This window comes from Rhinolophus ferrumequinum, chromosome 9 (genome assembly GCF_004115265.2).
Source record: "Rhinolophus ferrumequinum isolate MPI-CBG mRhiFer1 chromosome 9, mRhiFer1_v1.p, whole genome shotgun sequence".
Taxonomy (NCBI): domain Eukaryota; kingdom Metazoa; phylum Chordata; class Mammalia; order Chiroptera; family Rhinolophidae; genus Rhinolophus; species Rhinolophus ferrumequinum.
The window spans coordinates 64,534,284-64,550,842 of record NC_046292.1 but is presented as its reverse complement, the minus strand read 5'-3'; the positions used below and the strand labels follow the sequence as shown (position 1 = coordinate 64,550,842).

Here is a 16,559-nt window from a genome sequence, read left to right as displayed (position 1 = left end):
AATGGGTACAGGGTTTGAATTTGGAAAGATAAAAAGCTCTAAAGATAGATAGATGGTAGTGATGGTAGCACAACAAGGTGAATGTACTTAATGCCACAACTATATACTTAAAAATTGTTAAAATGGTAAACTTTTATATTATATTCATTTTACCACAAAATAGGAGAAAAAAGAATAGAGGCAGAGAGAAAAGTTAGGTGGGAGGATTGTGAAGAAAAGCTAAAGTAATAGAACTGACTAAAACATTTTCAAACATCACTTTTTCTTCACGTTTTGCCTTTGTTTGTTCAGGGTTTGCAAGGACCGCCTGGGAGTACAGGCGACAGGGGACTTGCAGGAGAACCAGTAAGTTTATCTTTATACTTTTCTAATTGTGTTTTTCTCATAATGTACTTATCTTTCTGTTACTATTGCCTTCTTATGCTGTGGCTGGTTTTCTGAAAGCAGCGTTTATTATGGGCACCTAATTATATAGAAGAAATGTTTTACTGTGAATACAGTCTTTAGTGCCTTCCTGGTGTCATAGAAGATTGCAAATGTGCTCCTTTTTGTCTAAAACTGTTAAACTTCACATATTTATGTTTCAACAAAGATAATTCTGTTTTATTTAATCTCAGAATTTTCTTTCTGAATGGCTTGTTGTTAGTATATAAACACACACACACACACACACACACACACACACACACACACAGTCACATTTATGAGGTCGACTCTATATAAAAGACCACATAGAGAAACCAAACTCTACATCTAATTGGCCAAAATGTACAAACATGACAGAACTGTTGTTACATCAATAATGCAAAAACTTATATCACAATTTCATAAATGTGGTTCAATTATACAGTTTCCATGGAAAATGAATTGTGAAAAGACCTTGTCACATCTACTTTCTCAAAATTTATTCTTTATTGCCTATGAAGTCATTCTTCTTGGATGGTATCAGCTGTAATATACTGTAATATGTTTTTTAAGATTTATAATACAATATAATCTTTCAAATTACTGGGCTTATCCATCAGCTGACACAAAGATTTACAAGTGACCTTTGCATAACTCATTTAGCTAGTAGCAAGTGGAAAGTTCTAAGAGTCAAATCGTTGTTACAAAGCTATATATTCATTTCCTCCTTTATGCAGTTAACCTATATTGTAAGCTCTCTAAACAATAAATAAAGATTTGATCATATATATAATTATTTCCATTGAAAGAATCTTAGATATGGTATTGATTTTATCAAACTAAATCCTTCTCAGTTTTCTTTATATTTTGTATCTTTTGATTTGCCATCCCAATTCTAATATTTATTTCATCAAAAACAATGCAACTCTCTTTAGCATTATTTACTTAAATAGCTCTTTCTTCTAAAAAGTCTGTAGCTCCTTGAAGTCAGAGACCATTTCTTTTACCTTTGCAATCTTCTTTCCTGGTCTAATGCCTGGCATATTATATCTACTTAATGCATGTTCATTAAACTGACTTCACAGAAAGTGATATACCCAAAGGTATAATCATTCAGCCACTATAGATGAAGTGAAATGGAATGAAAACTAACTTAGTCTTAATAAAAAACACATTTAAGTAAAGATAAACGTGTCAATAGAGCTATGGCAACAGCAAAGAAAATATTTTGGGCTTTATACAAGAAAATATTTGTTATTGTAGCCATAAAGGACTAAATGGCTTAATAGCAACCAAAGATTGATACTCAGGTCACAGGGTTAGTGGGGCTGGTAAATAAAACATAAGTCAATTTATAATGGATAGAATAGGCTTTGTTTCATATATTTGAGCTGCCTGGCCTTAAGAAAGAAAACAGAAGTAAACTGGTAAATGATGGACACAAAAGACATGTTGAAACACATTTATATTTTGAGAATTACAAAGTAGAGAGGACTACAACTGTTCTATAGCCAACACCTATTATAGTGGTCTCTTTTTCTCAGATGAGATTCAAAACTGGTTTATTCATTGCAATGCAAGTTTTGGGATTTGGATAGTTGACCATTCATTCATTCAATCAAATACATATTAAGAATCTACACTTGAAGTATAGTGGTCAGCATGGAGTTTTCAGTCTAATGATAGAAGTATACAGTAATTAATAACAGATAAATGGATGATTTAAAATTGACATAAGTAAAGTATAGGAATTCAATTCTAAGAGAATATGTAACAGAGAATCTATCCTACTCTGGGGTTAGGGAAAGCTTCCATAAGGAGGAACATTTGAGCTGTAATCTCAAACGGTAGGATGAATGGTAGCTACTTAGGGAAAGATGGGGCAAGGTCATTCCAGAGCGGAGTCATGAGCTAGGAGGAAACACTGCATATTTATGTGACGATCTAAAAGAAGGGCAACATGACTATCGCAGAGTCAAGTGAAAAGTAAGTGCAAGATGAAGAGAGAGAGGGAAGCAAGTGATAAAACACATGCAGCTTTATGAGTCCTGTTCCCAAGGATTTGTATTTTTGTCCTAAGAACAAAGGGATGTCATTGAAAGGATGGAACTAATTTTATGATCCAATTATCGCTTTGTTAAAATTACTCAAGCCACAAGGTAGAAGTCAAACTGTAAGGGAGCAAGAATGGACAAGAATGGCTTTCTGTTGCAATAATCCAGATGGGAGATGGTAGAACCCTTTTGATTTTCAGAGTAGAGTGGAGAGATATATTATTTGAAAGGAGATAAAAATCAACAGGAGATAGATGTCCTATATGTGAAGTATGATTCCTAAGTTTCTGGCTTGAAGAATTAATTAGATAATTATATACCACATATCAGTGAAATCATATGGTTCTCTACTTTTTCTGTCTGACTTATTTCACTTAGTGGTTACCAGAATGTAAGTGGGCAGGAGGTTCTAGATGAGGGTAAATGGGGTCAAATATATGGTGATGGAAGGAGAACTGACTCTGGGTGGTGAACACGTAATGTGAGATATACATGATGTATTACAGAATTGTACACCTGAATTCTATGTAACTTTACTAACAATTGTCACCCCAATAAACTTTAATTTTTTAAAAAAGAATTAATTAAATAATTATATCATTTTATAAAACTTGGAATACCAACAGAAAACTAAGTTTAAGAATGGAAGATTATAAATGCCATCTAATTATTGCAACCTGTTAGGAAATTGACTTGACTTTTGACCAAATAATACTACATTTCAGACTCTATTCTAAGAGGGAAAATGCAGAATACACACAAAGACTTATGCACAAAGGTGTTTCTCTCAGCGTGTTTATAATAGGGTAGGAATACATTCTGAGGAGAATAAATTTTAAAATGTTATCCATAATATTTAATAAGCCATAGTTGGAAAATATCAGTGACCTCTTAATACCCTTAATGGTTATATTGTTGAATTGAGGACAACTTAAGTGACACCTGTGTACCAACCTTATAATCCTAGCATTCAAATGTTTATCTCAGCTGTTCCCAATATCACATTGTGTTACAGACCTTCACTTTCATTTATAGTCTAACATGCAAATAATATTCACTAAAGCAAAATTTTACCACAAAGAACAGCTAAAAACAACATAAATGTCTAGTATTAAGAAAATGATTAATTTATGGTACCGTGGAATAGTAAATGGAATATTATGTAATCATTGAACAATTTTGTTAAGAAATATTTAAAATAACATGGTGAAATATTTATGTTTAGAATACAATCTTAAGCATACTACAGAAGGATAGAGAGGTATTATAAGCTCCCTTCATAGAACTAGAAGGAAATATGAAAGAATATTTACAGTATTTGACCTAATCTGTTTTTTTGTACTTTCCACAGTTTTCCAATAATTTTTAATGAACATTACTGTAACAATTTAGAAAAACAGTTTAACATAACCAAGCATACCAGTTTTGCTCCCCATTACTACATTTTTTTAAAGTGAGGTGTTCACAAAATTGTGATGTAGTATATATAATCTTATAAAAAATTTTCACTATCTTGCTATTTTCTGAAAATTTGAATGATGTTGTTATTTTCTGAATCTAAAACATACATTATGTCTCTCCAGAAAGATCGAACTATTGTATTTCCAGAAAGATCAAAAAGTGCAAGTAGCTCTTTTGGATGGCTAGAGAAATACCATTATATTGTAGTTGCTAAATAAGTATTAATTTATCTAAAATAATTCTAGCCAGTTAAATGGCTTCCACACACTAAAAAGATCCTTTAGATTCAGCAACTAAATGGTTAGGCAATAAGCTAATTACTCAATGTCCATTTACTTAAAATTAAGCTATTCACTATTACGGTGACCAAGGTTGCCATAAAAGTCCTAACATGCATTTTATTACACCTCGGTGATTATCTCGTGTAAACACTGTTACATCAATTCATATGAAACAGGAATCATTCAAGTTGACTCAGTACCATGATAAAGTATGACATCAAGCAAACTCCAACATATTTTTATTTCATTAGAGCAAATATTTGCTTCTTTAAAACTGTTAAGTTTGTCATGTGTTTACCAGAAATACAAAGTAAATCTGTAATTATCATACCCATTAAATAAGGTAACTTTTGAAAGTCCTTAGCACAATATTTCTGATTTATTAGGCATTTGACAAATCTTCATTGAATGCGTAAATAAGTTAGGGAATGAAAGAATGAATGATGCTGTCCTTTCTTTCCTTTTCTTTTGAGTCCAAATATACCTTAATATTATTCACAAAAGAAACACAGATGTATAAACTGAAGATAAAAATTTTTAATAAGGTACTATACTAATAAGTGTATTGTGTTATATTGCATATGATATCTTGCAAATTCCATATTTAGGTGCATATTTTAATGATTAAAACAGATTTTAAATTTGTTTTAATCCAGGGACCACGAGGACTGCAAGGTGATGCTGGACCTCCTGGAGACATAGGTGCTGAGGTAATTGTTTTATGGCTCTTTCTTTTTAGTTCATTAATGCTCATGACCTTTTATAAGACTCCTCTGAGGTCTAGTTGATATATTAGATATACTCATATATTATGAAGAATAATTCTATAGTTCTTTTCTTTTTCATGTTCAGAAAATAAAGCCTAAAATTCGATTAAAAGCAGGATGACCGTTGTATGGACCAAATTTTACACGTGGAAAGTTTTCCTCTTAAGAGTTCATTTAAGTGATAGAACAAAAAGTAATAGAATAATATTTAAATTATATAAATTTTTTTCTTTCAGTTACGTAGAGTTAACTTAATAGCCCTCCATGCTAAGATGTTATATCTCCTTCATAGAATGATATTGAGAATTGAACCCATTTCAGGATATACTTTGGACTGGTAAACAATGGTTGATAATTGTGTTGTTTGTTAACTTAAGCACTAAACAAATTAGACATAAAATCTCTCCTTCCTTGGCTTCTATGGAACTGCTGTCTCCTGGTTCTGCTCTTTATCTTCTGATTAGCCTTTCTCAGTCTTTATGTGAAGTTGTCCTTCCTCTTCTTCAGTTTAGCAATCATATTATTACAATGACTCTAATTAATTACCAGTATTATTCTGATAGCTCTCGGATGGCTCTAACTCATGCCTCTCTCTTCAGCTACAGTTATTGATTTCCTGTTTTCTTTTACATAGATATCCTAAAACATCTCAAATTCAAAATATCTAAACCAAACCCATCACTTCCCCGTTGTCCTTGTTCCTTTTTTTCTCATCTCACTGAAAGATAACTCTTTTACCCAATAATCCAAAACTGAGTCATCCTAGACTTCTTTTCCTTCTTTATCCTCTCCAATTAGCCATCATTTCCCTTTGAATAAGCCCCCCTAATGTCTGAACTCTAACCTTTCCTTTCCTCACTGTTGCCAGTGCTCTAGTCCCCCACTTTTATGCCATGTTTCCTCCTCTTCCCATCATTCCTTAGCTACTTGTTGCCAGTTTATCTTTGTCATATCATTCCTCTTCTTGAAAATTTTCAATGGCTGTTATACTGTTAATAATGTCAGTTCCTTAACATGATAAATAATGTTCTACATTATCTAACCTCTGTAGGACTATTCAACCACATTCCAATAAAACTTTTCTCCTCCTCTATGTATTCCAGCTTTGTTGACCTATTTTTAATTCCATGATTACACCATGTTTTTTTGCTCTGCACTGTATATCCACTGGGGATAAAAGGATGGCTGAGATATGGTCCCTGACTCCTTCAATTATTATCCTTTAGTAATTTATAATCTATTGCAGAATATAATCATTAAAAGATCATTACACTGCAATATGTTAGACCCGATGACGGATATATTCACAGGGAAATTTAGGAGCACTTCCCTTGGGTAAGGGAGAAAAGAAGATTTGGGAGGCTGGGCAGGGAATGAGATGAGTTTTAAGGAGTGAGTAAAGTTAGCCATATAAAAAAAAAAGAATAAAGATAAGGAAATTCCAGGAAAAGCAGGAACGTGCAAACATACAGCAGTATGGGTTCTTTGATGATTGAAGTCCAAGGAAGGAGTGACAATAGGTGAAGATATAGAGAAATGGTTAGATCTTGAAAAGACTTGTGTACATTATTAAGAAGCATGAACGTTGTATGTTCTGGGCTATCATAAGTAACTGTACAGTATAAACAAGCAGTGATAAAGTCAAATTTGTATATTTGGAAGATGAGTCCAGTAGTCACATGGAGGATGGATTTTAGACAAAAGTGAAGACATACAGACCTACTGAAAGTCTGTTGCATTCAACCATGCAATCTGACCTAATGTAGTAGGCATAGAAAAGGAAAAGGGATGGATTTGAAAAATGTTTGTTACATAAATTCTGTAGAACATGTCTATTTGTGGGATATGGAAAGTAAAGGGAAAACAGAAGTAATAAAGAGGATATATTATTCCCCAATTTCTAGGTTGTGTAACAGAATGGATGATAATACCCTTTCCTGAGGCTAATGAAGAATGTTAGGAAGATTAAGGTCATAATCTGCTAATCTTCCCCAAATAAATGGTTAACAAGTATCAGTACCTGGTTTTAAATCCTCTTCTGACTGAAAAGATACTGTTGAGGTGTCATCAGAAACATAGCTGCTTGAGGGGTTCCCCTTGATCTCTCCCCTTGAAGTTACAAGTTGAACAGCTATAATTCAACAAAGGATTCCTTGCATAACACACAAACACGTCTGAGTGAACCGCTCATCAAAACATCTGAAGGTGGGTGAATGGGGTGAACAGGGAAGGAGGAAAGGGAGAAGAACAGACGGTGTATGGGCGCATCCCAGAGCTCACTGCAGTCCCAGGAGAGGGGAGGATTTAGGCTGTGGCTCCAAGCATTCCTGCCTGAAGGATCAGTATATAATACAGCTAAACCCAGCAATTGGGGCAGAGACCTTGGGGCAGAGACTGAATACAAAGTGCAGCAGCTGTGGTCTAGCAGCCCTCAGTGCCAGGCAGAAAACAAAGCCACAGAGCCTGGCTGCCTCCTTGCACCCTCCCAGACCTTGCCTCCCCATACCCATCCAGAGCTAGCAGTGGGCCTCAGAAAAAAACTGTAGCAGTGTCAGGTTAAAGAGCAGAATATCTACAGTCCTGAGAACTGAAGAGATAGTTTCTCAGTGGCAGATGCATACTGCAGCTAATCCTAGTGACAAAATGGAGATATATGGGTGAGGTAGCTGTGGTCTGGCAGTTGTCATTACTCAAAGGAGAACAAAGCCAAAAACACACCAGCCACCTCTCCCAGCCCACTCCCACCCCCATATTTTACAGCTGATCACAGCAGGAGCATCCAGGGCTACGCAGCTCTGCATCTGGCTGCAGGGGCAGCACTGAAATTGCAGGGCCTCAGAACCCCCTCACCCACCACATTTTCCCATGGGAATGGTGCCCTGAGACCAAGGCAACCTGATTACATAGGAGACGACCACCTCCCCAGGACATCTTCCACCCTGAGAAGTTGGAACAGAGCAAGAGAAAATGAAATGCTCCAGCACTACCTACTGGAAAACAAATGAAAAACCTCTTCATATCAACCTGCTGAATTCATTCCTGTAAATGCCTAGGAAGATAAATAATCCATCAATGATCATGAACAACCAAAATAACAATGCAGCTCAGAAAGAAAATGAAAAATCTCAAGAAAACAAACTTAAAGACATGGAAATGTGTGACTTAAGTGACAGAGAATTCAAGATTGCATTTCTGAAAAAAAACTCAATGAAATGCAAGAAAACTCAGATGGGCAGTTTAATGAACTCAGAAATAAAATCAATGAATAGAAGGAATACTTTTCAAAGAGATTGAAATTTTTAAAAAGAACCAAATAGAAATTCTGGAGCTGAAGAACTCAATAAAAGAGAAGAAGGATGAAAGTGAGCTTAGGAAATAAAGCTGACCAGATGGAGGAAAGAATTACTGTTATCACAGATAGAAATCTGGAAATGACACAGATGGAAGAGAGACTGGAAAGTTAACAGAAATGAAAGAATTACACAAGAACTATCTGACGCCATCAGAAAAAAGAATATAAGAATACTGGGTATACCAGAAGGAGAAGAGAGGGAGAAGAGAACAGAGAGCCTATTCAAAAAAATAGTTGATGAGAACTTCCCAAACCTATGGAATGAACTGGATCCTCAAATCCAAAAAGCAAACAAAACACCTAATTATCTCAATCCTAAAGGCCTTCTCCAAGGCATATTATATTGAAAGTGTCAAAAATTAACAACAAAGAAAGAATTTTCACAGAAGCCAGGAGAAAGAAGCCAATAACAAAGGAAAGCCCATTAGATTATCATGAGATTTTTTAGCAGAAACTCTACAAGCTAGGAGGGAGTGGAATCAAATATTCAAACTATTGAAAGAGAGAAATTACCAGCCAAAAATAACATATCCCGCAAAATTATACCTTAGATATGAAGCAGTAATAAAGACTTTTACAGATATGCAGAAGCTGAGGGAATTTTCCACCACAAGGCCTGCATTACAGGAACTACTGAAAAGGTTATTCTAGTTAAAACAAAAAGACAAAAGGATACAAAACTACAAGTAAGATGGCTGACAGACACGCAAAAGCAGGGAAATGGCAACCCCTACTCAGAGTAGGGCACTATAGACTTAAACATAACATAAAGGGTAAAGGAGGCTAAAACATAAAAAATAAAAAGATAAGAAGACAATTTGCTACTGCAAATTGGAAATGAACTCATAGCATAAACAGGGATAATTTGTGACAACAAAAGCATAAAAGGAGGGTGGTGGTAAAGGACTGAATCTGCAAGGGGGAATGGAGATAAGATGCATGCTAAAGAAAAAGGACTACTGTATATATGAAACTTTCTTTTACATAAACTTAATGGTAACCACTCAAAAAAAAGGGAAGAAAATAATCCAAAACTGAAACACAAAACAGAGGAAACAAAGAAAAAAAATCATAAATCATAGAGTATCACCAAACTAAAGTAACAGACAGAAACATAAAGGCAAAGAAACAATGGAGACACCAAGCTACCAGAAAAAAGAGAATGATAGGAAATCCTCATATATCAATAATCACCTAAATGAAAATGGACTGAACTCACTAAGAAAAAGACACAGAGGAGCAGGTAGAATCAAAAAACAAAACCCAACTGTATGCTACCATCAAGAGACACATCTCAGCTGCAAAGACAAATATAGACTCAAAGTGAAAGGGTAAAAACCACTACTCCAAGCAAATGGCATCCAGAGAAAAGTAGGTGTAGTCATACTTATATCTGATGAAACAGACTTCAGGATAAAGAAAGGTAACAAGAGACAAAGAAGGACATTTCATAATGATAAAGGGGACAATACAACAAGAAGACATATATATATATATATATATATATATATATATATATATATATGTATATGTATGTATATGTATATGTATATGTATATATATTCCCAATCAGGGAACACCAAAATATATAAAGCAACTACAGACAAAACTAAAGGGTGAAACTAAGAAACACAGTTAAAGTAGTAGACCTAAATACCCCATTGACAGCTATGGATAGCTCATCCAAACAGAAAATCAATAAGGAAATATCAGCCTTAAATGACACATTGGGCCAAATAGGTATAATTTAAATTTACAGAGCCTTTCATCCCAGAACACCAGACTACACATTCTTTTTTAGTGGACATAGAACATATGTTGGTACACAAAACTAGCCTCAATGAATTTAAGAAGATTGAAATCATACCAAGCATATTCCCCAACCACAGTGCTTTGAAATTAGAGATCAACTGTAAAAAGAAAGCAGGAAAAACACAAATATGTGGAGATTAAACAACATGTTGCCAAAGAACTATTGGCTCAAAGAAAGAATCAAAAGAGACATCAAAAGATACATAGAAACAAATGAGGATGAAAATACAACATATCAAAATTATTGAGATACTGTTAAAGTAGTAATAAAAGGGAAATTTGTGTCATTACAGGCCTAGCTCAAGAAACAAACAAAACAATCCCAAATAAACAACCTAAAATTACACGTTAAAGACCTAGAAAAAGAACAAATGAAACCCGCAGTCAGCAGAAGGAAGGAAATAATAAAAATTAGAGCACAATTAAACAGAGAACAAAAGAACAATAGAAAAAATTAATGCAACAAAGATCTGGCTCTTTGAGAAGATTAATAAAATAGACAAACCCCTGTTAGGCTCACTAGGAAAAAAGAGGAAAAAACAAATAGAAGTGAAAGAGAAATTACCATGGATACCACAGAAATACAGAGTCATACAAGAATACTATGAAGGACTATATGCCACAAAATTTAATTACCTAGATGAAATGGACAAGTGCTTAGAAATATATGACCTTCCTAGACTGAATCACAAAAAACTAGAAAATCGAAATAGACTGATCAACAGTAAGGAAATTGAAACATCATCCTAAACCTCTGCAAAAGCAAAACTCCAGCATCAGATGCCTTCTCTGGTGAACTCTACCAAACATTCAAATATGACTCAATACCTGTCCTCCTCAAACTTTTCCAAAAAATTGAAGAGGCATACTTCCTAACTCATTTTATGAGGCCAACATTACCCTGATACCAAAACCTGGTAAGGATAACACAAAAAAGAAAACTATAGACCAATATCTCTGATGAATACAGATGTAAAAATTTTAAACAAAATACCAGCAAATTGAATACAACAATACATTCAAAAGATTATATATCATAATTAAGTGAGGTTCATTTCAAGGGTGCAAAGTTGGTTCAACACATGCAAATTGATCAATGTGATACGCTACATAAACAAAATAAAGGATAAAAATCTCATATCAATAGATGTAGGAGAAGCATTTGACAAGATACAATATCCACTTATGATTAAAATAATACAATGGGTATAGAAGAAAAGTACCTCAACAAAATAAAGGCCATATATGATAAACCCTCAGCTAATATCATACTTAACAGTGAAAAACTGAAAGCTTTTCCTCTATATCAGAAACAAGAGAGGAATGCCACTTCTCACCACTGTTATTCAACAGAGTATTAGAAGTCCTACCCAAAGCAACCAGGAAAGAGAAATAAATGCACTCAAATTGGGAATGAAGAAGTTAAATTGTCACTTTTTGCAGATGACATGATTCTTTATATAGAAAACCCTGAAGAGTCCATCAAAAACTATTAGAAACAATAAATAAATACCGTAAAGTTGCAGAATACAAAATCAGTGTACAAAAATCATTGCATTTCTTGATAATAACAATGAAATTTCAGTAAAAGAGATGAACAAAACAATTCCTTTGGCAATTGCAACAAAGAGAATAAAATATCTAGGAATAAACTTAACAGAGGATGTGAACGACCTATACACTGAAAACTGTAAGACATTTTAAAAGAAATTGAAGACACAAAGAAAGGGAAAGCTATTCCGTGTTCATGGATTGGAAGCATCAACATAGTTAAAATGGCCATATGACTTAAAGCAATATACAGATTAAATACAATCTCCATCCAATTCCCAATGACATTTTTTCAAGAAATAGAACAAAAAAATCATCACATTTCTATGGAATCATAAAAGACCCCCAAATAGCTAAAGCAATCCTGAGAAAAAACACCAAGGCTGGAGGTATCATACTCCCTGACTTCAATTTATACTAGAAACAACAATAATCAAACAGTATGGTATTGACAGAAAATCAGAAACACAGACCAAAGGAATAGAATTGAGAACCCAGAAATCAGCCCACCTATATAGGGCAGATAATTTTCGACAAACGAGCTAAAAACATACAATGGAGAAAAGAAAGCCTCTTCAATAAATGGTGCTGGGAAAATTGGAAAGCTACATGCAAAAGAATAGAACTAGACTGCTATCTGTCACCATATACCAAAATTAATTCAAAATAGATCAAAGACCTAAACATAAGACCTAAAACAATAAATTGCATAGAAGAAAGCATAGGTACTAAACTTATGGACCTTGAGTTTACAGAGGATTTTATGAATTTGACCTCAAAGGCAAGGGAAGTAAAAACAAAAATAAATGAATGGGACTGTATCAAACTAAAAAGCTTCCACACAGCAAAAGAAACTGCCAACAAAACAAAGAGGCAACCAACCGAATGGGAGAAGATATTTGCAAACAATACCTCCAATAAGGGTCTAATATCCAAAATATATAAAGAAGTCATACAACTCAATAACAAAAAAAGAATCAGTCCAATTGAAAAATGGGCTCGGCGGCCGGTTGGCTTAGTAGTTGGAGCACAGTGCTCATAACACCAAGGTCTCCAGTTCGCTTCCCACAGGGACCAGTGAGAAACAACAGCTTGAGGTTGGAGCTGAGCCACCAGTGGGCGGCTGGTTTGTTTAACGGTTAGAGCGCAGTGCTCATAACACTGAGGTCACTGGTTCGATTCCCACATGGGCCAGTGAGCTGCGCCCTCCACAACTAGATTGAAAACAACGGCTTGACATAGAGCTGATGGGTCCTGGAAAAACACACCGTTCGCCAATATTCCCCAATAAAAATTAAAAAAAAAAATGGGCTGAGAACCTGAACAGACGCTCTTCTCAAGAAGACGTACAAAGGGCCAATAGATACATGAAAAAATGCTCAACTTCACTTGCTATTGGGGAAGTACAAATCAAAACCGCAACGAGATACCACCTCACACCTGTTTGAATGGCTATTAGCAACAAGTAATAACAAGTGTTGGAGAGGTTGTGGAGAAAAAGGAATCCTCATACATTGCTGGGGGAAATATATATTGGTATAGCCACTATGGGAAACAATATGAAGGTTCCTCTAAAAATTAAGAATAGAATTACTTATGACCCAGCAATCCCTCTTTTGGGTATCTATCCAAAAAACTGAAAAAAATTTATCCGTAACGATGTACGTACCCCTATGATCATTGCAGCATTATTTATGGCAGCCAAGTCATGGAAACAACTGAAGTATCCTTCAATAGATAATTAAATAAAGAAGATGTGGTACATATGTACAATGGAATATTACTTGGCCATAAGAAAAGATGAAATATTGTCATTTGTGACACCATGGCTAGATCTTGAGATTATCATTATTAGCAAAATAAGCCAAACAGAAAAGGTTGAGAACCATATGATTTCAGTCATATATGGGATACAAAACTGAAAGCAACAAATGAACAAGACAAACAAACAAACAAAAATTCATAGACAGTTACCAGAAGTTAAGGGGGGGGAGGGTGGTAAAAGAGGGTAAATGGGATCAAACATATGGTGCTGGAATGAGAACTGACTCTGGATGGTGAACATACAATGCAATATATCGATGATGTGTTATACAATTGTATACTTGAAACCTATATTTTAGTAACCAATTTCAGCCCAATTTCAGCCCAATAAATTTAATTAAGAAAGAAAGGCTAGGGTTGGGGGGGGGTGTAAAGGCTGATAACATCTGTTACACATCCTCTAAGCCAAAAGAAAGCTTTATTTTGTTTTAATCAGTGTAGGAGACAAGAATTCTGTTGTGATAAGGAGTAGGGGTTAAGTTAGTTGAGAAAAATATACTGGTTTAGAATAGTGGTTGGGGATAATGGAAGAAGGAAATAACAAAAGACAAGTAAAGGAGCATACCTTACTAAAAGTCAAGCTGAAGTAGGAGGCTGTGAGTTTACGTTATATGAATGAATAATGACAACAATAGCAAATTATTATGGAGCTCTTTCTAAGTGACTAGCATACCTATGTGCTTTGCCATAGTAATGAACTGTCACAACACCCTATGAGATAGATGCAGTTGTTATCCTCATTCTACAGATGAAGAAACCAGGACATGAAATGGTTAAGTAACTTGCTCAAGAGCAATAGCTAGTGGTAGTTGTGGAGCCTCCATTTAAATTTAGGCATCTCTTTCCACAGCCCATTCTCTTAGCCACCATGACTCAGAACAGTAATGATGCCTCTTTGCACAAGTGTGTAAATTTTCCCAGCAGTATTCAACTGGGAATATAAATGGAAAAGGCAATTTAAAGTGCTAATTCAAGATTGGTATAAGAAAATAGGTACAACAGAGATCAGAATATCAGCTACTGGATTTAGCCTAAGGAAGGAAGCCAAGAGGAGCTGACAGATTGGGAGAAATTTGAGGACTGGAGGAGCCCTGTGAGATTAAAAGCAATTTTCATATGGAAGAAGTCCTGAAAGAGTTGGAATTCTCTCTCAGGAGAGAATTTTAATCTTAGAGTAGGATATAAATTCTATCATTTCTGAGGCAAAGAAGAAACCCAGGCAGTCTCATTTCATATTCCTTCCTCTCCAGTACCATTCTATACTGCCTTGTGTAATAAAGAAGTCACAAAGGTAACCAACAGAAACATTTAAATAATTGTGGAAAAATCGGTGAAATGATGGTAAGACAGAGGGAGTATAATGGAATTAAACTTTAGCAAGGTAATACATCACGAAGTAAAGATACACTTTTTGAGTTATAGATGTAATCACTAAGAGAACTAAAATAAAAATTGATGTATAAGATAGTTGCCTCTGGGGCTTTTCATGATAAGTCCGTCAGTACTGTTGTGCATGTATAGTTGTTATTTTGAAAAAAAAATCAATGTGGAAATGGATTTGAGAGGCTAAGTTAAAATGGAAAACCATACTTTTATCTAACATACTATAATGATGTAAGTGATATTTTAATCTATAATAATTTTAAGGAAGACTATCAGCCATGGATCAGAACTATTGAGGAATCCCTGAAAGATAGAAAGCAAACAGAAAACTTTTGGTCAAGGTAGTATTATGAAATAATGCTTTAAACTACTTCTCTACTCCAAAAACATGGGAATTATAGATTACATATGTATGTGTTTTATAATTATGAGTACACATATGTGTGTGTGTGGACACACACATTACACAGAGAGTAGGGATAGAAAAGAGGAAGAGGGAGCAGGGAAAGGGGAGCAGGGAGTGAAAGTCAGACATGCTCAAAAATAAGGTAAATATCTCCAAGAGACAAAAAAAATGAATAAATAAAAAATAAGTACAACAGCAATTGTAGGAGATCCAGGCCTAGAAACAGCCACTGATTGCAAAAAGTTGTGTTTTCAAGGCAAAAAGAACTGAAAGCTTCCGAACTGACTCACTTGTGAAAGGAGAGTGGAAAAAATGCCATAGATAGATGACAGATAGATAGATGATTGATAGATAGATAGATAGATAGATAGATAGATAGATAATCTTTAATAATGTGAATAAATTTGTCTTCTTTGTGTGATATATTTTACCAATAAAGAAAATTGAATTTTTTAAGGAACTATGTTCTAGAGGGCTGAACAGAAATGGATAGGAAGGATAAAAAATGAAAACACACACACACACACACACACACTCACACACACACACACACATACACACAAACACAGAGTAGGAGAATAGAAAATTAGAAAAGGAAATGGATGATAGCTTGTCTTTGACCAAGCATTAAAGAATGAGAGGAAGAATTAGAAGAAACTGGTCTTAAAAGTCTTGATTTCAGGTTATATTGTTTGGCATTTAAACTGTTAAAAGGTCCCAGAAATTCTCTGGTCTTGTGCCATAAAATTTATAACGGGCCAGGCATCAAAGACCCTTTCCTGGACATAGATATCTCACCCTTGTGCTAAAAATTACTACCATCTTATGAGGTTGTTATTGCCTTTGTAATTGATGAAGGAGTGTGTACAAACCATGTGTTAAATCATCTCTTCTAGGGCCCTTCAGGTATTGAGGGAGAATCTGGTCTGCAAGGCGAGCCAGGTGCAAAGGTAACCTTCCTACACAGTAAAGGGAAGGGTCTCCAAACTTTCACCATCGAATCCCGTATGTTTGCCACATTTTGGCAAAACCATCTTGAAAGCAGGTGAAGTACAGCATATAAAAATGGCAAGTGTTCTCAAATGAGTCAGAAAAAAATGTTTGTCAGAAAAATATCTGTATATATGTATACAGATTTGTATATATATTTATACGACGGAGAGGATACAAAAGATAAAGCTAATGACGCAAAATACAATAAATTAATCTAGAGAAAAGGAAAAAGTGGGAAGTGTTTTGGAACCCCCTGTCCTCATATTTTGT

General features: G+C 34.8%; 1 protein-coding gene across 1 annotated transcript in view; it reads left to right on the top strand.

The window, feature by feature from the left end:
• Positions 1–16,559, top strand: part of COL24A1 (collagen type XXIV alpha 1 chain) — a 303,518-nt gene that overhangs the window by 190,416 nt on the left and 96,543 nt on the right. Inside the window, exons 32-34 of the mRNA XM_033113285.1 lie at positions 292–345; positions 4,858–4,911; positions 16,193–16,246. Coding sequence (XP_032969176.1) covers positions 292–345; positions 4,858–4,911; positions 16,193–16,246 — 162 coding nt within the window. The remainder of the gene's footprint in view (positions 1–291; positions 346–4,857; positions 4,912–16,192; positions 16,247–16,559) is intronic.